Source organism: Geotrypetes seraphini, chromosome 15 (assembly GCF_902459505.1).
Source record: "Geotrypetes seraphini chromosome 15, aGeoSer1.1, whole genome shotgun sequence".
In the NCBI taxonomy this organism is placed as follows: domain Eukaryota; kingdom Metazoa; phylum Chordata; class Amphibia; order Gymnophiona; family Dermophiidae; genus Geotrypetes; species Geotrypetes seraphini.
Window position 1 is genome coordinate 5,999,152 of NC_047098.1, and position 18,292 is coordinate 6,017,443.

At 41.4% G+C, this 18,292-nt stretch overlaps 1 protein-coding gene across 5 annotated transcripts in view; it reads left to right on the top strand.

Moving 5' to 3' along the window:
- PHC2 (polyhomeotic homolog 2) overlaps positions 1–18,292 on the top strand; it is a 150,880-nt gene that overhangs the window by 64,968 nt on the left and 67,620 nt on the right. For 3 of the 5 annotated variants that reach the window (XM_033922373.1, XM_033922374.1, XM_033922375.1), the window contains one exon: positions 14,672–14,827. The exons of 1 other annotated variant lie outside the window; for it this stretch is intronic. In XM_033922373.1, the coding sequence (XP_033778264.1) occupies positions 14,672–14,827 (156 nt within the window). The remainder of the gene's footprint in view (positions 1–14,671; positions 14,828–18,292) is intronic. One more of the 5 variants, XM_033922376.1, reaches the window with a different exon arrangement.

Genomic DNA, 18,292 nt, shown 5'->3' on the forward strand with positions numbered 1-18,292 from the left:
TTACTCCTGAGCCTATCACCTCTTAACTTCATCCTATGCCCTCTCATTCTAGAGCTTCCTTTCAAATGAAAGAGACTCGACTTGTGCACATTTACATCACGTAGGTATTTAAATGTCTCTCAAGAATCCAAATCGCAATAACAAAATATAAATACAATTAGCAAAAAATTGTTATTAGCCTAGTGATGGAGATACCCCTTGAAAGTACATTTATAATAGGTGGAGAAAAAGCCTCAACTTATCAACAATATACAGACAGCAACCCAATGAGTTCTTAAGCCAGTCCTGCTCTGTATCATAGGCAAAAAAAACTCCACACGTTTCAAAATGTAATTTTTCAAAATGGGAACAGCAGTCCATTTTCTTTTTGAAAACTATCTGGCCTAATGGACTTAATCAGAAAGTAGAATGGTGTGCCTTCTACTGATGGTGAGATCGTTTGTTCCAGTAAATAAAGTTTTTTTGACAGTGACCTCTATGTACCCGGAAGTATAAATTCCAGCACCATTCTGAGTCGTGTGTGGACGGAGCAGGAGAGAATGTGATTGCCCTGACGCAGCTGTTCGGCGAAACAAGAGCCTTGTTGGTGACATCCAGTTCCTTGTCTTTTGTCAGCGTGAGAAGTGCTAAAGCAGGAAGATCTACTCGCTGCTGTTTGTGCCATCGTCAGAAGATAAGTGAACTGTTTTGTTCTTTTTCTGGCTCCCTGTGCACAGTGGTGGCTTTGGTCCTGTTTTGAAAAGTTACATTTTGAAACGTGTGGAGTTTTTTGCCTATGATACAGAGCAGGACTAGCTTAAGAACTCATTGGATTGCCGTCCGTATGTTGTTGATAAGTTGAGGCTTTTTCTCCACCTATTATAAATGTACTTTCATGGTGTATCCCCACCACTAGGCTAATAACAATTTTTTGCAGATTGTATTTAAATGTCTCTATCATATCTCCCTTCTCCCACATTTCCTCCAAAGTATACATATTGAGATATTTGGGCTAGATTCACAAAGCATACCGATCGGTTTGCGAACCCCTTTACTATCAAATTTCCATCCGGCCTGATTCACTTACCTCTCCTGCAATCCGCTTCGAATCTATGCATGCAAATGAGGTGAAACGCATGCAATGCCAGCACACTGACAGCTGCATTCCAACTGGTTGCAGTCTCGCCATGGGTATATCTGGTTAAAAATAAAGTTTAGTTAGAAAAAGTGCACATTTTGGGCCCGATTCTATAAAAAGCACCTAGAGTTAGGCGCCTAGCTGATCGTGATGCCTACAAACAGCGCCTAAGTTTGATTGATATGTGGTATGTGCCATTCTCCGTGATGCCTGCCGTATATAGAAAAACACCCTGGTGCTCCATGCCTCTGTAAATGGGCATGTCCACTTCAGAAGCATTCTCGTTCACTGCCAGGACATCGCATGTTTGTTCACTCGTACATTTTTGAAATGCAGACATCCTGGAGAAAAATGATAATCGGATACAAAGGCTGAGATTCTGCTTTTCGGATTGCACAGGGTTTCAGCCAGAGTACATTTCAAAAGCTGGTGTGCATGCTTTTTTACTAGTCAGATTTTTTTTTTAAAACTGATTCCAGTCTAATTTTTTTTTTTTTAATAATTGGTATAATACTGCAGCGCCTTTAAGTCATCATTTTTCATACAGCAAAGATAAGGAGCTAATTTTATCCTGGAGAGGTGATAAGACAGAGTACAATTCTGGGGTTCAAAAAGGGACTGGATGACTTCCTGGAAGCGAAGGGGATAACAGGGTACAGATAAAGGTTTACCTTACAGGACATTGAGCGAACAGGGTATGGACATTTTAGGTTAGGTAGGGAACACTTACAGGTCATGGACCTGGGGGGCCGCCGCGGGAGCGGACTGCCGGGCACGATGGACCCCTGGTCTGACCCGGCAGAGGCAGTGCTTATGTTCTTATGTTCTCCGACAACAGGCAGCATATTCTCACATGTGGGCAATATCATGTACAGAGCCTGGTATGGACGCATAACAAAATGTCATCAGTGACACAGCACAGGGAAGGCCGAGAAGCAGCCTGTTTGGAGTGCTGCTGATGCTGCTGTTTGGATGGAGGTATGTTGGTCTCATGGTGGGAGGGTCAGTGTGGTGCTGCTGCAAGGGAGGGATAGAAAGATGCTGTGTAAGGGTTCTGCTTCATGGGGGGGGGATGGGAGGGAGGGATAGAAAAATGCTGCAGAAGGAAGGCACAAGGGGATGGGTGAGAGAGAAGAAAAGATGCATATGTGGGGGAGAGAAAGGAAAGAGGAAGAATTGGGGTGGAGGAAAGGAAGGGAGAGATGATCATTGCACATGAGAAAAATAAGACATCCCCCGAAAATAAGCCCTAGTGCGTTTTTTTTTTTGGACCCAAAATTAAAATAAGACACTGTTTTATTTTGGGGGAAACGCGGTAATAAAATGTAATGAGAGCTTTTGGTTTGTGGAACATAAGTAATAGTGAAATTGAGTTTTAACATATATATTTTATGTAGATAAGCTTAATTCTTCATAATATTGGGTTTTAAAGGAATATATGCTGCCTGGACTATGAACAAAAAGGCAAATTGTTCAGTGTCTTTGATACATAAATTCAGCAGTGGTGAACGAAGGTGTCTTGTACTAGTAGCCAGTGCTGACTGGACTGTAAATGTTTTAATTTACTCATCTGTCAGGGATCTTCTCCTGGGTTACTCTTCCATTTTCTGGATGTCCATGAACTGCCACTAATTTCTCAAAGGTGTTGAGGATGGGGTTCTTAATAATTAAAAGGTCAGGAATCTGACATTTATCCCCCTTTTACGAAGCCACGTAAGGCTTTTTATCACTGGCTGAAGCGGTATTAGCTCCAACGCTCATAGGGAAAAAAAGCCTAATGCGGCTTCATAAAAGGGGGAGGGGTTAATTTGATGTAATACATTGCTCATTTCTAATTATGCTGGGGTCAATATTCCTTGCTTAAAAGGCACCTAACTTGTAGGCACTGAGGAGTGCAAGTGTCAATTGTCCCATTTATAGAATCATGCCTAAAGCAATCTTAGGCATTGGTGGGTGTTAAAACCTTAGGCACATTCTATTGATGCCAGGGTTTTCTGGGCCCAAATGAGAGCACCTAAGTTAGGCACATATACATACTAGTACCCAAGTCTAAACACACTCAAGATCCACCCAGGATTTGCCCCTAATTACGCCTACTTTCTGGTAGGCGCCTTAGAATAGACATGTACCTCAAAGTGGTAGGCGCCCACCAAGTTTGGCACCTTCCATCTAATTTTCAATTAAATAATTATTGGCTAAGTGCACCGAGATAGATTTGCATCTCAAGGAGGCAGTGCATGCAAATCCATCTCGTACATATTCATTGTGGATATCCTGAAAACCTGACCTGCCTGTGGCTCTCGAGGACCGGAATTACCTACCTCTGTCCTAGGGTCACGTAACCAGACGTTAAAAGCTCTCCTAGGTGCTGTTTTTTGCTGGCTGCTTTGAACTTCATGTCTGGTTGCACACAATTACAGAACTGGGCCCTCTTCTACATCATCGTTGTTGTTTGGTGAAGGGGGGGGGATACAAGTTGAATTAGAGTTCAGGGTAATTGGAATATAAAACAAGGCAGAACTGTCTCTTCTGTGTTTTGATGTGCAGTGCTGCGTGCGTATGTCCAGTAGCACTATAGAGATAAGTAGTAGTAGTAAGGTAAGAGAGGAAAATAAGATGATACTTTATAATATATGATACATTTTGGACCTGGTTCTATAAACAGCGCCTAAATCAGAAGGTAAGCAGCACCTACCACTAGTGCTGCCCTATTCAGGGAAAAAAGTTTTGATTCGATTTGGCCTATAGAATCGATTTTCCCATCCAATCGGGTGTTTTTTTTTTCAAACGTCTTGGCAGGTTTATTTTAGCCTCTTCATCTACCCCACCCACTTTTGCCCTCTCCAACCAGTGCTAAACCAGTGCTGTGGTGTAAACAAAACAAACAAAAAGTACAGTCAAACCGCGGTTTGCGAGTGTTTTGCAAGATGAGCAAAACGTTCTCGCAAATCGTGACTCGCAATTTGCAAGTACACAATCCCCCCCCCCCAAGAACCAGCGTCGCACCCCCATGCTGGAAGTGGCATCCCCCGCCCGCCCAAACAAGCCCCTTACTCCATCTGGCACCGGCACGTCCTGTGGGTTGGTGCCGGTGCCAGTCAACGAAGATCCTGCCTCTTGCCTGGGCTGGGCCTTGAGCATCTGCGCATGCTCAAGGCCTTCTGGCTCTCGTTCTCATGGGGGCATTCGCGGGTGGGAGCGATGCCGTTTCGAGCGGGGGGAGGGGGGAGCAGCGCAGGTGGCCTCGTGGGGGGGGGAGGTAAAACCAATCAAGAGAGTTTCCCTTACTTCCTATGGGGATACTCGCTTTGATATACGAGCAATTTGGTTTATGTGCATGCTTCTGGAAAGGATTATGCTGGTAAACCAAGGTTCCACTGTATTCCTCTGTTAGGTCCTAGATCAGGGGTAGGCCATTCCAGTCCTCAAGAGCCACGGGTAGGTTAGGTTTTCAGGATATCCACAATAAATATGCATGAGATTGATTTGCATTTTAAGAAGGCAGTGCATGCAAATCCATCTCGTACATATTCTTTGTGGATATCCTGAAAACCTGACCTGCCTGTGGCCCTCGAGAACCAGAATTGCCTACCCCTGTCCTAGATCACTAGACTAGCCCATATAAATATATATAAGATGGAGTAAGTCTTGTAGTTTGGACTTTAAGCACTTTACTTATCTCCTATTTAAATTGCATTACCCTGTCTTCAGTTGATTGGATTATTCTGGCAGGATACACATTTCAAATCTGACATATTATAATCACAAAATGGGAAATACAATTATTATTTTGTATCTTTAGTTTTCTGGTCATTTTATTATTCAAATCATATTGAATCCAGGCTCTGGTTTCTGTTTGTCTTCTGTTAACTTGCTCACCAGGTTCTCCTGCCAAATTGACATTTTCTTCTTTCTCCATGCTCACCATCCATCTTCCATCTCTGTGCCTTCCCTTCCATTGCCATATCCAACATTTGTTTCTTTCCCATTGTCTACCATCTCTTTCCCTCCCTCTCTCTGTCTCTCCCTACTTCTCTCTCTCTGGGTCTGTCTCCCTCCCTCCTTCCCTCCTTTGTAGAGTCTTACCCTCCACACACCCCTCCCCCCTGATCAGGTATCTGTCTCCTTCCTTTCTAACTCACTCACTCCCCCCCTGCAATCCAGTCTTTTCTCTCCTACCTTCCCTCCCCCAACAGTTGGTCTCTCTCTCCTCATTCCATCCCCCACGGCCTTTCTGCACTCCTACCTTCCCAATCAGCAGTGCTTTGCCTTACATGCTAGCACTACTGGCTGGCTGGCTGGCCAATTCGTCTCCCTCTCTATTCTGCCACAGAGAAGCGACTCGAACTGGCCAGCCAACCAGCTGGCAGTGCTAGCATGTAAGGCAAAGCTAGGAGTGCGGAAGGGGGACCGCAGGGGAGTGAACGAGGAGAAACCAAAGGACACAATTTTGGGGGGGGGAGTCAGGGCCCCCGTATCCCCCTGCTCCAATGACTATGCCTGCGGCTGTCAGCCCCCTGCTGCTGTGCATGTGTGGCTCATAGCTGCCCGCCTCGGATTGGTGGGAGATTAGCTGCAGGAGCCTGCTCCCATGGCTCTGTTTCAGGAGGAAGCTCTGCTCTTACAGCTGCCTCCTCTGCACCATCACTCCGATCACGGTCCTGTTGCTGCTGCAGGAGAGAAGGAGCTGAGATCGGAGCACTGAATCAGAAAGGCCGAATTTTTTTTAAAATTTTTAAACGAATCGATTCAGCCAGAGTGAATCGGTGAATTGATGAGAATCAGGCAGCTCTATCTACCACATGTCAATCAGTTAGGTGCTGTTTATAGAATCACACTCAAGTTAGGCACTGGCTTTTTTGGCCTAAAATACTGGCACTTAGTTTATTCCATGCCCAAGCTCTGCCCCTAACCATGCCTACTTTTTTGCGTAAATGCCTACATAACAACTTCCTAAGTTAGGCACCTACGCAAAAATTATTTTTTATTGGTTTTTAATGGTGCTATTCAATTAACAGCACCGATTGAACCAATTAAAAAAAATATAAGTTAGGTGCTTAGATCGAATATCACACCGAATTAGGTGCCTAACCTGGGTGTTTGTTTTTTTATAGAATCAGACCCTTTCTGACTAGCTTTCAATGGCCAGAACTGTGCACCCTTTCCTCCAACACGTTTCTACTTTTGTAAAGTGGCTCAGCTGTTGTGGGTACTCATCGAATTTCTGTGCTGGTAGAAAAGTATTTTTTATAGTGCTGTCCAGTGGTGATGAGAATTCAGGTACAAGCTTACAATTTCAGTAGGTATCTGAGGCAATGAGAGATACAGCGCCTTGCCCAAAGTTGCAAGGAGTGGAAGTGGCAGGAGTAGGATTTGAACCCATTCAATTATTTATCGTTTTGAGCTCATTATTCAGGAGTGGACCCAAATTTGGTCACCATATAAAGAACTCAGGGTTAGATGCCCACTTACAGAATTTTCCAGTGTGTATAGCAGTGGCCATGATCCCAGCCTCCCAACCTCACAGGGACACTGTATTCTGCCTCCACAGGCCTTTATTCAAGCCAGGAACCAGAAGACCTGACCTGGAGATCGATCCAGGGTTCGGCACTTTTATTGAGCCATTTGGTTGGCTTTGGATCCCACTTTTTTAATCAATTTTGAGGATCTACTGCCCAGGTACTTGTTAGTTAAAATAGTTTTGGATGCTAATTGATAAAGTTGCAATTTGATTGGCTTGCAATGTTTTAAAACATTGTACCTTTGTGAAAAGGCCAGAGAGAGACTAATGTGATGCCACAAATATTAAAAATCAAACAGCACAGTGCTTATGTATACTTTGGAGGAAGATATGATAGAGATGTTTAAATGCCTAAATGGCATAAATGCACAGGAGGGGAGTCTCTTTCAATTCAAAGGAAGCTCTGGAATGAGGGGACATAGGATGACTATGAAAGGGGACAGACTTGGAAGTAATCTGAGGAAATACTTCTTCATGGAAAGGGTAGTGAATTCATAAAACAGGTGGTAGAAATGAAAACGGCATCTGAATTCAAAAAAGCTTAAGACGGGTACAAAGAATCTCTAGGGGAGAGAAAGGAAGGGATAGTAGATGCCAGGGATGGGCAGACTGGATAGACCTAATGCCCAAATCATTTGCTATGACTTTATGTTTGCCAGGCAATCCCTAGCCATTTGAATGGTAGGGTTAATAAGTGTTTATCTAAGGACTAAATACATTTCTTCCACTGTAGTCTTTCCCCACCTATTGTCTGTCCCTTTTTTGTTTTGTTTTTCTCCAAATATTGTAGTTCTTACCCACTTCCCTTTTGTCTGCGTTAGTCCCTAGTGATGTCTTACATTGCTAATTTTATAAACCTTGTTTTACTGTATTTGTACAATCTTTTATTATTGTACACCCCTAGAAGTCTGATTAGGTGATATAAGAAATTTTAAATAAACTTGAAACTTGCTCAAAAGCTTTCAAGTTGTTTTTCCATATGCATTTTCATGGACTGAAATAAAAGATATGGTATTCTTATTCTATTTCTAGAAAGCTGTGTGTCAACTTAGCAAAAATAACATCCAGTAGCTTTTCAGTTACTGCCTATAGAAATGTCATCCTGAATATTGCCTCTGCTCAATGAAAGGTAGTTTAGGGCATAATCGGACACCCAATTTTGCTGGCTCACAGTGCCTGCTTGCAGGTAACTGAGGTCTCTCAAGATCTTTGCCAGCAGTGAACAATGACTGATACAAAATAGGAATTGTTGCCCCATTTGGCAGACTCTGCAGTCTGTCTGCTAAATAAGGAAGTAGGTAGTCTTATTTGGTAGACTGATCCATGTGGTGTGTCTTGATGCTGCCATTTTCCAGGATGCTGGTGGACAGGCAGGAGCAAATGGACTCCATTCCTGCCTGCCATCGAAGTTCTGAGAGAGTTAGGGTGGGGGGCAATCTATTTGGGCACCAAGTGTACTTTTAGTGAGGTCAATGGAGGGGAATGGGAGATGCAAAAGGGCCACTTGGGCCACCAGAGAACCCTTTGTGGTAGGTATGGGGACCACTTGAGTCATCCATGAATTTTGTGGTGTCAGAGGGTGATGGTCACCAGGGACCTTTTGTGGGGTAGGATTCCTCTTTGGCAGACTGGATGGGCCATCATGTTTCTATGGATTGGGTAGAGTAGTCCAAGAAGTTCAGACTTTTTAAAAAGTTTCTTTTCCTGTCAGTATATAAGCGAATCTCTGCTTATCCTCTTCTGATGCAGCAAATGGCTGTATATTACTGCAGCAGTATACATAGTTTTCTGTGCTAATTTGCATTTTGTTCTAGTGCATGCATTGGAATGCCATGCACAGGTGTTTAGTGCAGAGCTTACTGCTTTCAACCCAAAGCTGGGGTAAGCTGAGTAAATCTTGAGAAAAGCTTGAGTCCAGTCCCTGGGCTTTTGTGCAGGGATAAAGACTCGGCAAGGAGAAAAGGTTCAGCTATTTCAGTTATAATTGTGACACCTAGTGGGCTAAACAGTGTGTGCATGTATACTGGGTTTCAGAGGAAGATACCATCTGTGACCCTTAGCAATGAGCTGTTGCTGCAGTGGCTGGGCTAATTGAGCAGAGGGGGTGTGTGTGTATTTTCTTTGGGAGATTTATTTGTGGGGGTGGTTAGTGTTTTGTTTGTGTTTAAGTGGAGGCAGTAGCACCATAACTTCAGTAGGAGACCATGTTGATTTTTCTGAAAGCTCAAAGAGCAGAAGCAGACATGAACTATTTGTAGACAGCTGCTTTTTAAAGGAGTCTTGTCTTAATCGTGTCTTCCATTGGCAGAGCTGTCTTTAGTCCCAAGCCCTTAGAGCCTGATATGGAGAAAGCTGAGGAAGCTGGACAAACCATGAAGCTTCAAGAATGCATATTGGAACTGATGATTTGGCATAGGCTTTTTTTTTTTCTTTAAATATTTTGATTATTTAATTTGAAAGTCAAATTACAAAACGGTAACACAACAATTTACAATAAGAGAACCATAAAACCTCTCAAGTCTCAATCAACAAATAATGATCAACAACTCCCCACTGCTTTTTACATCTTGTTACCAGCAAGCCCCTTTCCTCCAATATCTTCTCATATTTTCTAAATAAATAAACCCATTGCTACCATAGAAAAACATGCACCCCACTATTATCCTTCAATGACTGACAATAACTTTTAAGTGCTACTGTAATAAAAAAATCAAAAAGACTCATTGTAGACTTTGGAATGGTAATTTAAAGAATTGTGTTATCCTTGGATAGGCAGGCAGCTTATTCTCATATGTGGATGACATCATCCACGGAGTCTGGTACGGATAGTGCTAAAAGTATACCGTCACTTTAAACTTCTTAAGAATCTTTGAGACTGCTCGCACAGCACACACGCGAGTGCCTTCCTGCCTTCCTGCCGATGTCGGCTCATGGTTCCTCAGTTTTTCATTCTCTGTGGAGCAAAAAGATTGTGTTTTGGACTCTGTCCAAATCATGTTGCCTTTCCAATGTATTTTTTGCCTTCAGGCTCAATTTTCTTTATTTTTCTTTACTAATAATAGTTTCTTGCTTTGGTTCTTCCTTTAAAAAAATTAAAATTAAACGTTAAGGCCTGAAGGCCTGAGGAAAAAAAGAAAATAACGTTTAATTTTAATTCTCTTCTGTGTTTTCTTACTGATTTATTTTTAGGCTGCAACCATTGAGTTTTTTTATTTAGTCACCAAGATTTTGAGCCCAGAGCAAGAGCTCCTTGAGAGGCATTGGACTTTGATGAACCTCCTAAAGAACTCCTTAAATTGCCTCTACATAATCTCCTTAAGGAAGCTGTTTTTAAGAACTTGGAGACGCCTCACTCTTCCTATAGCTCCAAGGAAGATAGACCCTTTATATAGAATACATTACTTCCTATCCCATGACTTTCTAATTTCCTCAGAAGTCTTTCATGAGGTACTTTGTCAAATGCCTTTTCAAAATCCAGATACACAATATCACTTGGTTCACCTTTATCCACATTCACCTCTTCAAAGAAATGCAGTAGATTGGTGAGGCAAGATTTTCAATTTGGCCTCACCTCTTTGTCAATATCTCCAGCGGTGGTTGGATCTGATAAATCTCTCCAGAGGCTTGCTGTTTTACATTCCTCCACGACACAAAATACAATAGATGCATCCATGTATGCTTGGGGAGCTCACCTAGATGGTCTCAGGACTCATGGTATGTGGTCTGCTCAAGAGAAGGCGTTCATATCAACCTGTTAGAGTTATGGGTAATTAGCAATGCTCTGAAGATGTTTCAAGATCATCTCTTCAATCGGGTCCTCCTTGTTCACACAATCAAATAACCAAGTATTATATCAACAGGGAGGAAACAGGCTCTCTTCCTCTGAGTCAAGAAGCCAAGCACATTTGGAACGGGGCAATTCCTCGAAACATATTTCTCAATGTCATATGGGAAACAGAATGCTCTAGCTGACAAACTCAGCAGATTTCTTCAGCTCCATGAATGGATTCTCAACTCCAAAGTCTTACGCCACATCTTCTCACTATGGGGAATGCCTCAGATAGTCTGTTTATGTCTCCCCACAATCACAAGTTGCCTCAATTCTGCTCCAGTACTCTACCCTGTCAGAGGCGGCTAACTGAAGAGTCCTCCTCTTAACCTGCTGCTTTCGGCTGTTGGGCCCCTCCTGCCTCTGTGAACTTCTTCAGTTATCCTGCCTTTGGCTTCTCCTGGACCTGGGGCAGTGGCGTCTTTCCTTGCCGTCCTGATTGCAGAAGTTGTCCTGCAGTGGAGACCAAGCTGCCTTAATGACAGATTTTAAATTACTCCCCATTTTTGTTTTCTTTTTTTAATTCTTTATTTATTACGTTTGAAATAACATACAAGTATTACAACTTGAGCAGCAAAAACGGAAATGGAAAAACAGTTAATAATTAACTATCACAAGAATTAAGAATTAATTAAGCATAAAAGAAAAGGTTCTATCCTTCTTAGACCTCAACAATCTGTAGAGGGAGTGGTCTTAAACAGTGGACCAAATTATTAAGAGGAGAGCAAGGAAAAAGCTAAAGGCTTTTAGGGCCTGTTTTACAAAGTCACGCAGCAACAGCCCCAAAGCCCTTTAAATCTCTATGGGCTTCGAGGCCGTTACCGTGCTGCAGCCGCTAGCGTGGCTTTGTAAAACAGGTCCTTAATGGTGGCTCCAACAATCAATTATTACTTCCTTTTAACCTCTGGAGATCTTCTTTAAGTCATTTTCTTTCTTTTTATTATACTTGGTTTTGTTATTATTGATTGATTGATTGATTGATCTGTCCAGTTTATTAGAAAATCTAATTAATATTTTATTTATCTATTTATTTTTCCCTACGCTCTGATTCTCTTTCTGCTCTTATTCTCCTCTTTCTTTCAATTTGAACTCAAGATTACTCTTCTTTCTCTTATTTGTACAAAGTCCTCATTATTATTATTTAATATAATTCAGAATGTAAACCGCTGAGGTCAGTATTTGATATAATTTAGAATGTAAAGTGCAGAGGTCTGTAATATGGTGATGCCGTATAACAAATGATAAGAAGCATAAACATATTCATCGTCTGGAGGTGGATGCTTTTCTTCTGGATTGGTCACACACGTTCCTGTATGCCTTTCCACCAATCCCTCTAGTTCTGAAGATGTTAGTCAATCTCTAACAGGAATCAGCCACCATGATCCTAATAGCACCTGTGTGGCCCAGGCAGCTTTAGTTTTCCCTTCTACTTCAATTGAGTGTCAAGGATCCAGTTCCACTGCAGAACTTTCCATCTTTACTCATTCAGAATCAAGGATCTCTGTTACATCTCAATCTGCAATCTCTGCGCCTAACAACTTGGTACCTCTCGACCTGACTTCAAATGATTTCAATCTTTCTGAACCAGTACAAGCCATTATAGCTGCTTCCAGAAAGCCTTCTACTCAGCATGGCTATTGACTCAAATGGACACGTTTCACTTTAGAAACATAGAAACAGATGGCAGATAAGGGCCACGGCCCATCTAGTCTGTCCACCTCAATGACCCACCCTCTACCTTTCTCTGTGAATAGATCCCACGTGTCCATCCCATTTGGCCTTAAAATCAGGCACGCTGCTGGCCTCAATAATCTCTAGTGGAAGACTATTCCAGCGATCAACCACCCTTTCAGCACCTTCCACATCTTCTATTCCTTTAGTATTGGACTTCCTTCTCCATTTATCCAACTCTGGACTTAAGAAGACACTTCTTTCAGAGTTCACCTCAGTTTTATTTGTGCTTATCAATTTCCTTTCAACAATAAACTTCTGGCTACTCATCTACTAAAACCGTCTCCAGTTATCTGGGATCTCAGTATGGTTCTCACCAGTCTTGGCATGTACAAAGAGAGATAGTTGAGGCGCTAGAATAAGGCTTGGAATGCCAAGAGAGGTGGCCAGAACACCAGACTAAGGCATAGAATACTTATTGGTTGTATAGTGAATACCATCCAAAAAACCATGAGAGGCTGTTAGTCATGAGGAAACAGAAGGCTGTGAGCAAGTAAATAATAGTTTGACTCCCACAGGTACACTACCAGGAATACACATACATTTAAATTGCTCTTCCCTTCTGTTAAAGGGTTTAAAACCCCAAGTAAATTCTCACATTCCTTATCCTATTCCTTGGTAAAAGTTTGGAACGATATTCCCTCGATTATCAGAACGTCATTATCTCTATCACTTTTTAGGAAAAATCTGAAAACGTATTTCTTTCAGAGATTCTTAACTGAGGACTGATCTAATTTATTTAAAATTTTTCTATTACCTTCATTATTGTTTTCTATTATATTCTTTTAAATCTTTGTTAACCGGCTCGAGTCCTTGCTGGAATGATCCGGTATATAAGATGGAAATTAGATTAGATTAGATGGGTGGATATGGGTTAGATTCCACTGGGGACAGGCGAGGATGGGTGAAATTACTATCCCTGTCAATTCTCTCATTCATAGCCCAATGCATCACTCCAGCCACCTCTGTATCTCAGTCACTTTCTCTGTGCAACTGTTGAAAAGTCTCTCTATCTCCCTGTGCCTTAGGATATCTCACTGGAATTAATCCCTTCTTGGAAGTTATAATGCAAGTTGGATACTAGAAATCTCTCACTGGCTCTTTACCTTAACTGTAGCTGCATGACTCTTTGTTTTTTGAATTATCTTATTAAACACATTGGCTCTGTTGGAATCAAGAGACAATGTACAAATTTCAGTTTTTATATTTCTTATTCTACCAGTGCAGAAATGAAAAGATAAGTTAATAATTATTTTGAATTACTGAACCATGCTCTTATTCATTCTCTTGATTATTTCTGCTTATGAACTGCCATCTATATGTTGTATCATGATGAAGGTAGTGATAAAGTTATGGATACAAACAAATTTTGCAATTACTATTTCTAGCATACAGTTTGACAATTGTAAACAGTGGTGCATGATTTGATTAATATGAAATATTCAAGGGTCACATTATACGTAACACTACTGTTAGAAAGTATTTTTCCAAGATAATTTGGAAACCAAGATATGCACTATCAACCTGGAGTGAATCTGGGTAGCAGTGATGAGTGCATCTCTCCATTTTGAGAGACATATAAAGATCTTAAGAGGCTTTTCAAACTTACTGAAGATCACTGATGAAACCTGACCTGGGTTTTTAGGTTTAACAACTGTGTCAGTAAAGGAGGAGTGGGCAAACCTTTTGGCACAAGGGCTTTATTGGAAGATTAGATGAAGTTGGGGGAGGAGCGATAGAGGTCTAGGGTCTGAGGAGGAGATGTGGTTGCAGGGAGGGCAGTAAAACCTAGGGGCTGAGAGTGAGATAAGTTTGCAGGGGAAGGCCAGAAGAAGCCCGAGGTCTGAGACGGGCTTAAAGGGAAAGGCTGGTAAAGACTCGGGATCTGAGGCTGAGACGGGCTTAAAGGGAAAGGCTGGTAAAGACTTGGGATCTGAGGCTGAGACAAGCTTGAAGGGATGGCTGGTAGAGATCTGGGATGTGATGGTAAGAACTAGACTTAACTTTGCACATTGGCAAGTTCCAAATTAATTCATTTAAGACACCTTACTAAATTTTACCCCTAGAGTTTGTAGGTTGGAATTCTAAGAGTGGACTAGGAAAAGTGCGCAGTGGTCTGTAGGTGCCCACCTCTGTTCCAAGGGCCAAGGCTAGTAGAAAACCAAAAGAGATTGTGATGATTCTACGGTCACCAAAACTAACCAAGATTTTCCCGTAGTTCATAAGGTAGATCTGGTGGTTTTGAGCTAGACACAAATCCCCAGCTAAAACATCTCTTGTGGCAGCTTCTGTTTCTAACCATCTTATGTGACCAGAGACTCAGAATGACTTGACAAATGCCTTTAAGGCAGAAATTTAAGAAACTAATGGAATGAACCCATCGAAGGGTTTCTCACTGTTCTTCTTTTCTTTGCCTGAACCAGCACTGGGTGAGGTTAAAAAAAAGGCAACACGCATTTCATGTAATTTCCAGGCCCAGCAAAGTAACCTTGTGCAAGTAGCTAGGAGCCTAGGGCGCGCTGTTCCTTTATCCCCTCAGCTCATCTTTACGCCCACGGCCACCGTAACAACTGTGCAGCCAGAGGTCAGTCCGATATCTACCTCCCAGCCATCTACCAGCACAACTCAGGTAAGGAACAGCTTGAATTTATGCTTGTTTCTCACCAACTCTGAAAGGGCAATTCTATAAAATAGACGCTCCATTTACACACACACTAACGCGTGGAAATTTTAAGAATGGTATATATGCATATATGTGTATAAAATATAAGTGGATATGCCAGTATTCAGCCCTAGTGCAAATCTGCAATATCTGTTGAACTGGAAACACAAATCAGCTGAAGTTAAGTAACCAAAATCAGTTTATTGCTTTTCAGTTATGATTTTGATCGTATTTTGTTAGTGTTTTATAATCTCACTGAAACCCTGATACAGGCTGTGTTTTGCCCATGCAAGGGCTGCATCAGGTCTTTGTATGTATACTGTGTCTCCACTACAATAAATTGATTTTGGTTACTTTGCTTCGGCTGATTTTCTGTTTTGACCACCATTTTGGATTTTGCAGACTGCCTGTCCTGTTTTTTGGAATATCCATTTAACTTAGTGTTTATTTGTAAAGGGGGATATGCACAGGGGTAAGTTATAGGCGGGGTTCCCTTTACACACATATCCTACAGAATACTGTAAGTTACATATGCCTCTGCCATATTTAGGCGCCTGCGCTAATGTCAGCTGCACAGCTAATGTAAGTTTGGGGGCCTAGATATTAGGCAGGTCAATGCCTAGTTTCACTAGTAGTCTGTGATGGAACCCAGGCTCCTATGTTTCAGTGTAGAAAGGCTCCTGCTATATAGGCTGAGAGCAGCTAAATGGAGGTGCTCAGTTATAGAATTGCCCCTGAATTTCTTTAGGATGTTTCTAATGAATGCGTTTGGTACTGCTTTTGGTACTCTTGAATGGCTGTCTGCCTTCTGTGGGTGTTGCTTTCTGGATGATTTTGGGTGGTGATGTCCATCTATAAATGGATTTGCAGTCTGGATGATTTTGGGTGGTGTGATGTCCATCTATGAATGGATTTGCTGTCTGGATGATTTTGGGTGGTGGCCTTCATTTAAAAATTCTTGGATGGATGTCTCTATTTTATTCTTTCATTAATTTCTCTCACAGAAGATGAATTCTTCTTTCCTTTTATACTTAGGCCCTGGTTCTATAAATGGTTCTTAACTCGTAGGCGCCGTTAGGCATCATTGTTAATCATCTACTAGGTACTGTTTATAGAATTAAGCCTAGCGGCATCTATAAATGAATTTGTTGTCTATGATTTTGGGTGGTGGCCTCAATCTTTAGGTGTGTGTTTGCTATCCAGGCAATTTAAGGTGATGGCCTTCATTTAAAAATTCTTGGATGGATGTCTCATTTTATTCTTTCATTAATTTCTCTCACATTCTTTCCTTTTTCACTTAGGCCCTGGTTATATAAATGGTGCTTAACTCGTAGGCGTCAATTTTAATCATCTTCTAGATACTGTTTATAAAATTATGCCTAAGCAATCTTAGGCACTGGTAGGTGTTGAATCCTTAGGCGCATTGCCTTTTAGACTAGGGTTCTCTTGGCCTAAATGAGTGTGCCTAAGTCAAACCACATCCAAAATCCGCACTGAATCTACTCCTAACTGCATCTACTTGCTTGTAGGTGCCTTGGTGTAGATGCATAATGAGTTAGGCACCTGCCGGCATTTAATTTTTAATTGTTTTTCAGTTATCAGTGCCGATTAAGCCAATTAAGAAAATTATGTTAGGTGCCTAGATTTAGGAGTCTTTTATAGAATCAGGGCCTTAGTGCATGTCCTTGTCTTTCCATGTTTTAGGATGGATGTTAAGATAGATATCTTTAACTGTTTTGGGTTGGGTATGAGGTGCCCATTCCCTCTTTTTGGATTTCTCTGGTTGAATGTCTCATTTTGTATGAGTGACTTTGTACGTGTTTGGTTCAAATGCACTCTGTCTTTCAATAATTTTGACTTGCATCTCTCTTTAGCCTTTACATGATGATTCTGTTGTGGGTTAAATGACTTGGTCTTTGCATAATTTTGGATATTTGTGCTCTGTCTCAGTGGTTGAATGCCACAATTTTAATAAGCACCATAGAACAGAAGAGACCACCTGCTTATAGATATTAAACCAAGGATTCCTCTTTAATCCAATCGTTGTAAACATAAATTAGATGCAAAAAAAACCCCAATAGAACCAGTATATACCCGGGCACCTCAGAGTATCATTCCTGAGAAATTAAATGGAGTTTGATACGAGTGTGTGTACACATGCATATATAGCCACGGCACATTTTTCCAGAGCCTCAACATCTGCCATATGCATTGCATTTATGCATAAATTCATTATTTTGTAGCTCAACGCCTCTTAGTTCTTAAAAAATAATGTCTTCATAAAGTCTTCATTTATTTATTTCAAAAAAGTCTTCTTATTCTGCACCATCCACTATTCTGGGTGGCATCAGTTCAGAATATGGCTTGACACTTCAGTTTATTGCTCATGTGCTCCCACTAACCTCTGTGCTCGTGAGGCATTTACAAAATAAAGTTAAAATCGTGTTCAAAACATTTTGAAATTTTGCATGGGTGAAGCAGGAATTCATTTTCTAAGAAGGGGCTTGCTGAGACTGAAAAGAGATGATTTTTAGACTTTGAAAAAGATGAATTTGGCCCTGTAATATGAGAGTAAATAAAAAAAGTAAAGGCAAAATCCATTTAAACTAAACTAAAACTTAGGGCTCCTTTTACAAAAGTGTGCTAGCATTTTTAGCGCACGCACCGGATTAGCGTGCGCTAGCTGAAAAACTACCGCCTGCTCAAGGAGGCAGTAACGGCTAGCGTGCGTGGCATTTTAGCATGCGCTGTTCCACGCGTTAGGTCTCTAACGCGCCTTCGTAAAAGGAGCCCTTAATTTTATAGACCGGGTCTTCAGCCAGAAAGGTGCTCGACTCGGTTTGCAATAATGTAAGTATAGTATTTAAATATAGAAGAAGAATGTAATCTAGAATGGCTTAGTTTCCAAAGTGTTTAGTAAACAAAAAAGTTTTCAGAGCTCTTAATGGCTTTAAAAGAAATAAGTGTGAGCAATGGAACATATCGCTTTTCCACATAGTCCCCATGCAAAATGACACATTTGTTGTATCATTCAACTAGATTCTGCATTCCTGCAGAGTTTTCCAGCTGCTGCCAAAGCCTTTACTTCATCATGCTTTGTCCTTTGCTCTCCATGTCTTGTTGCCTTTTGTTGATTCATGGTGCTAGGTCCATACTGAATAAATATCCAGTGGTGAATTTCCACAGGTTTCACTCCCTCTGCCCAAAGAAAGTGCACTACTGCTCGTTGTTCTAGCATCCATATTTCTGACCTCGTGGCTACCACACGACTAAAGGCCGAGCACTGCACTGTGCATGGATGAACTATCCAACTGGCATTTCACTAGCTCTGTTCAGTTATCAAGTAATTTAACAATTGCCTTTAATTTTTTATTTGCCCTCGTTTTATTAACCAGGCCTAGCTGCATGTTTCCATTCAGAATCTGTTAAACC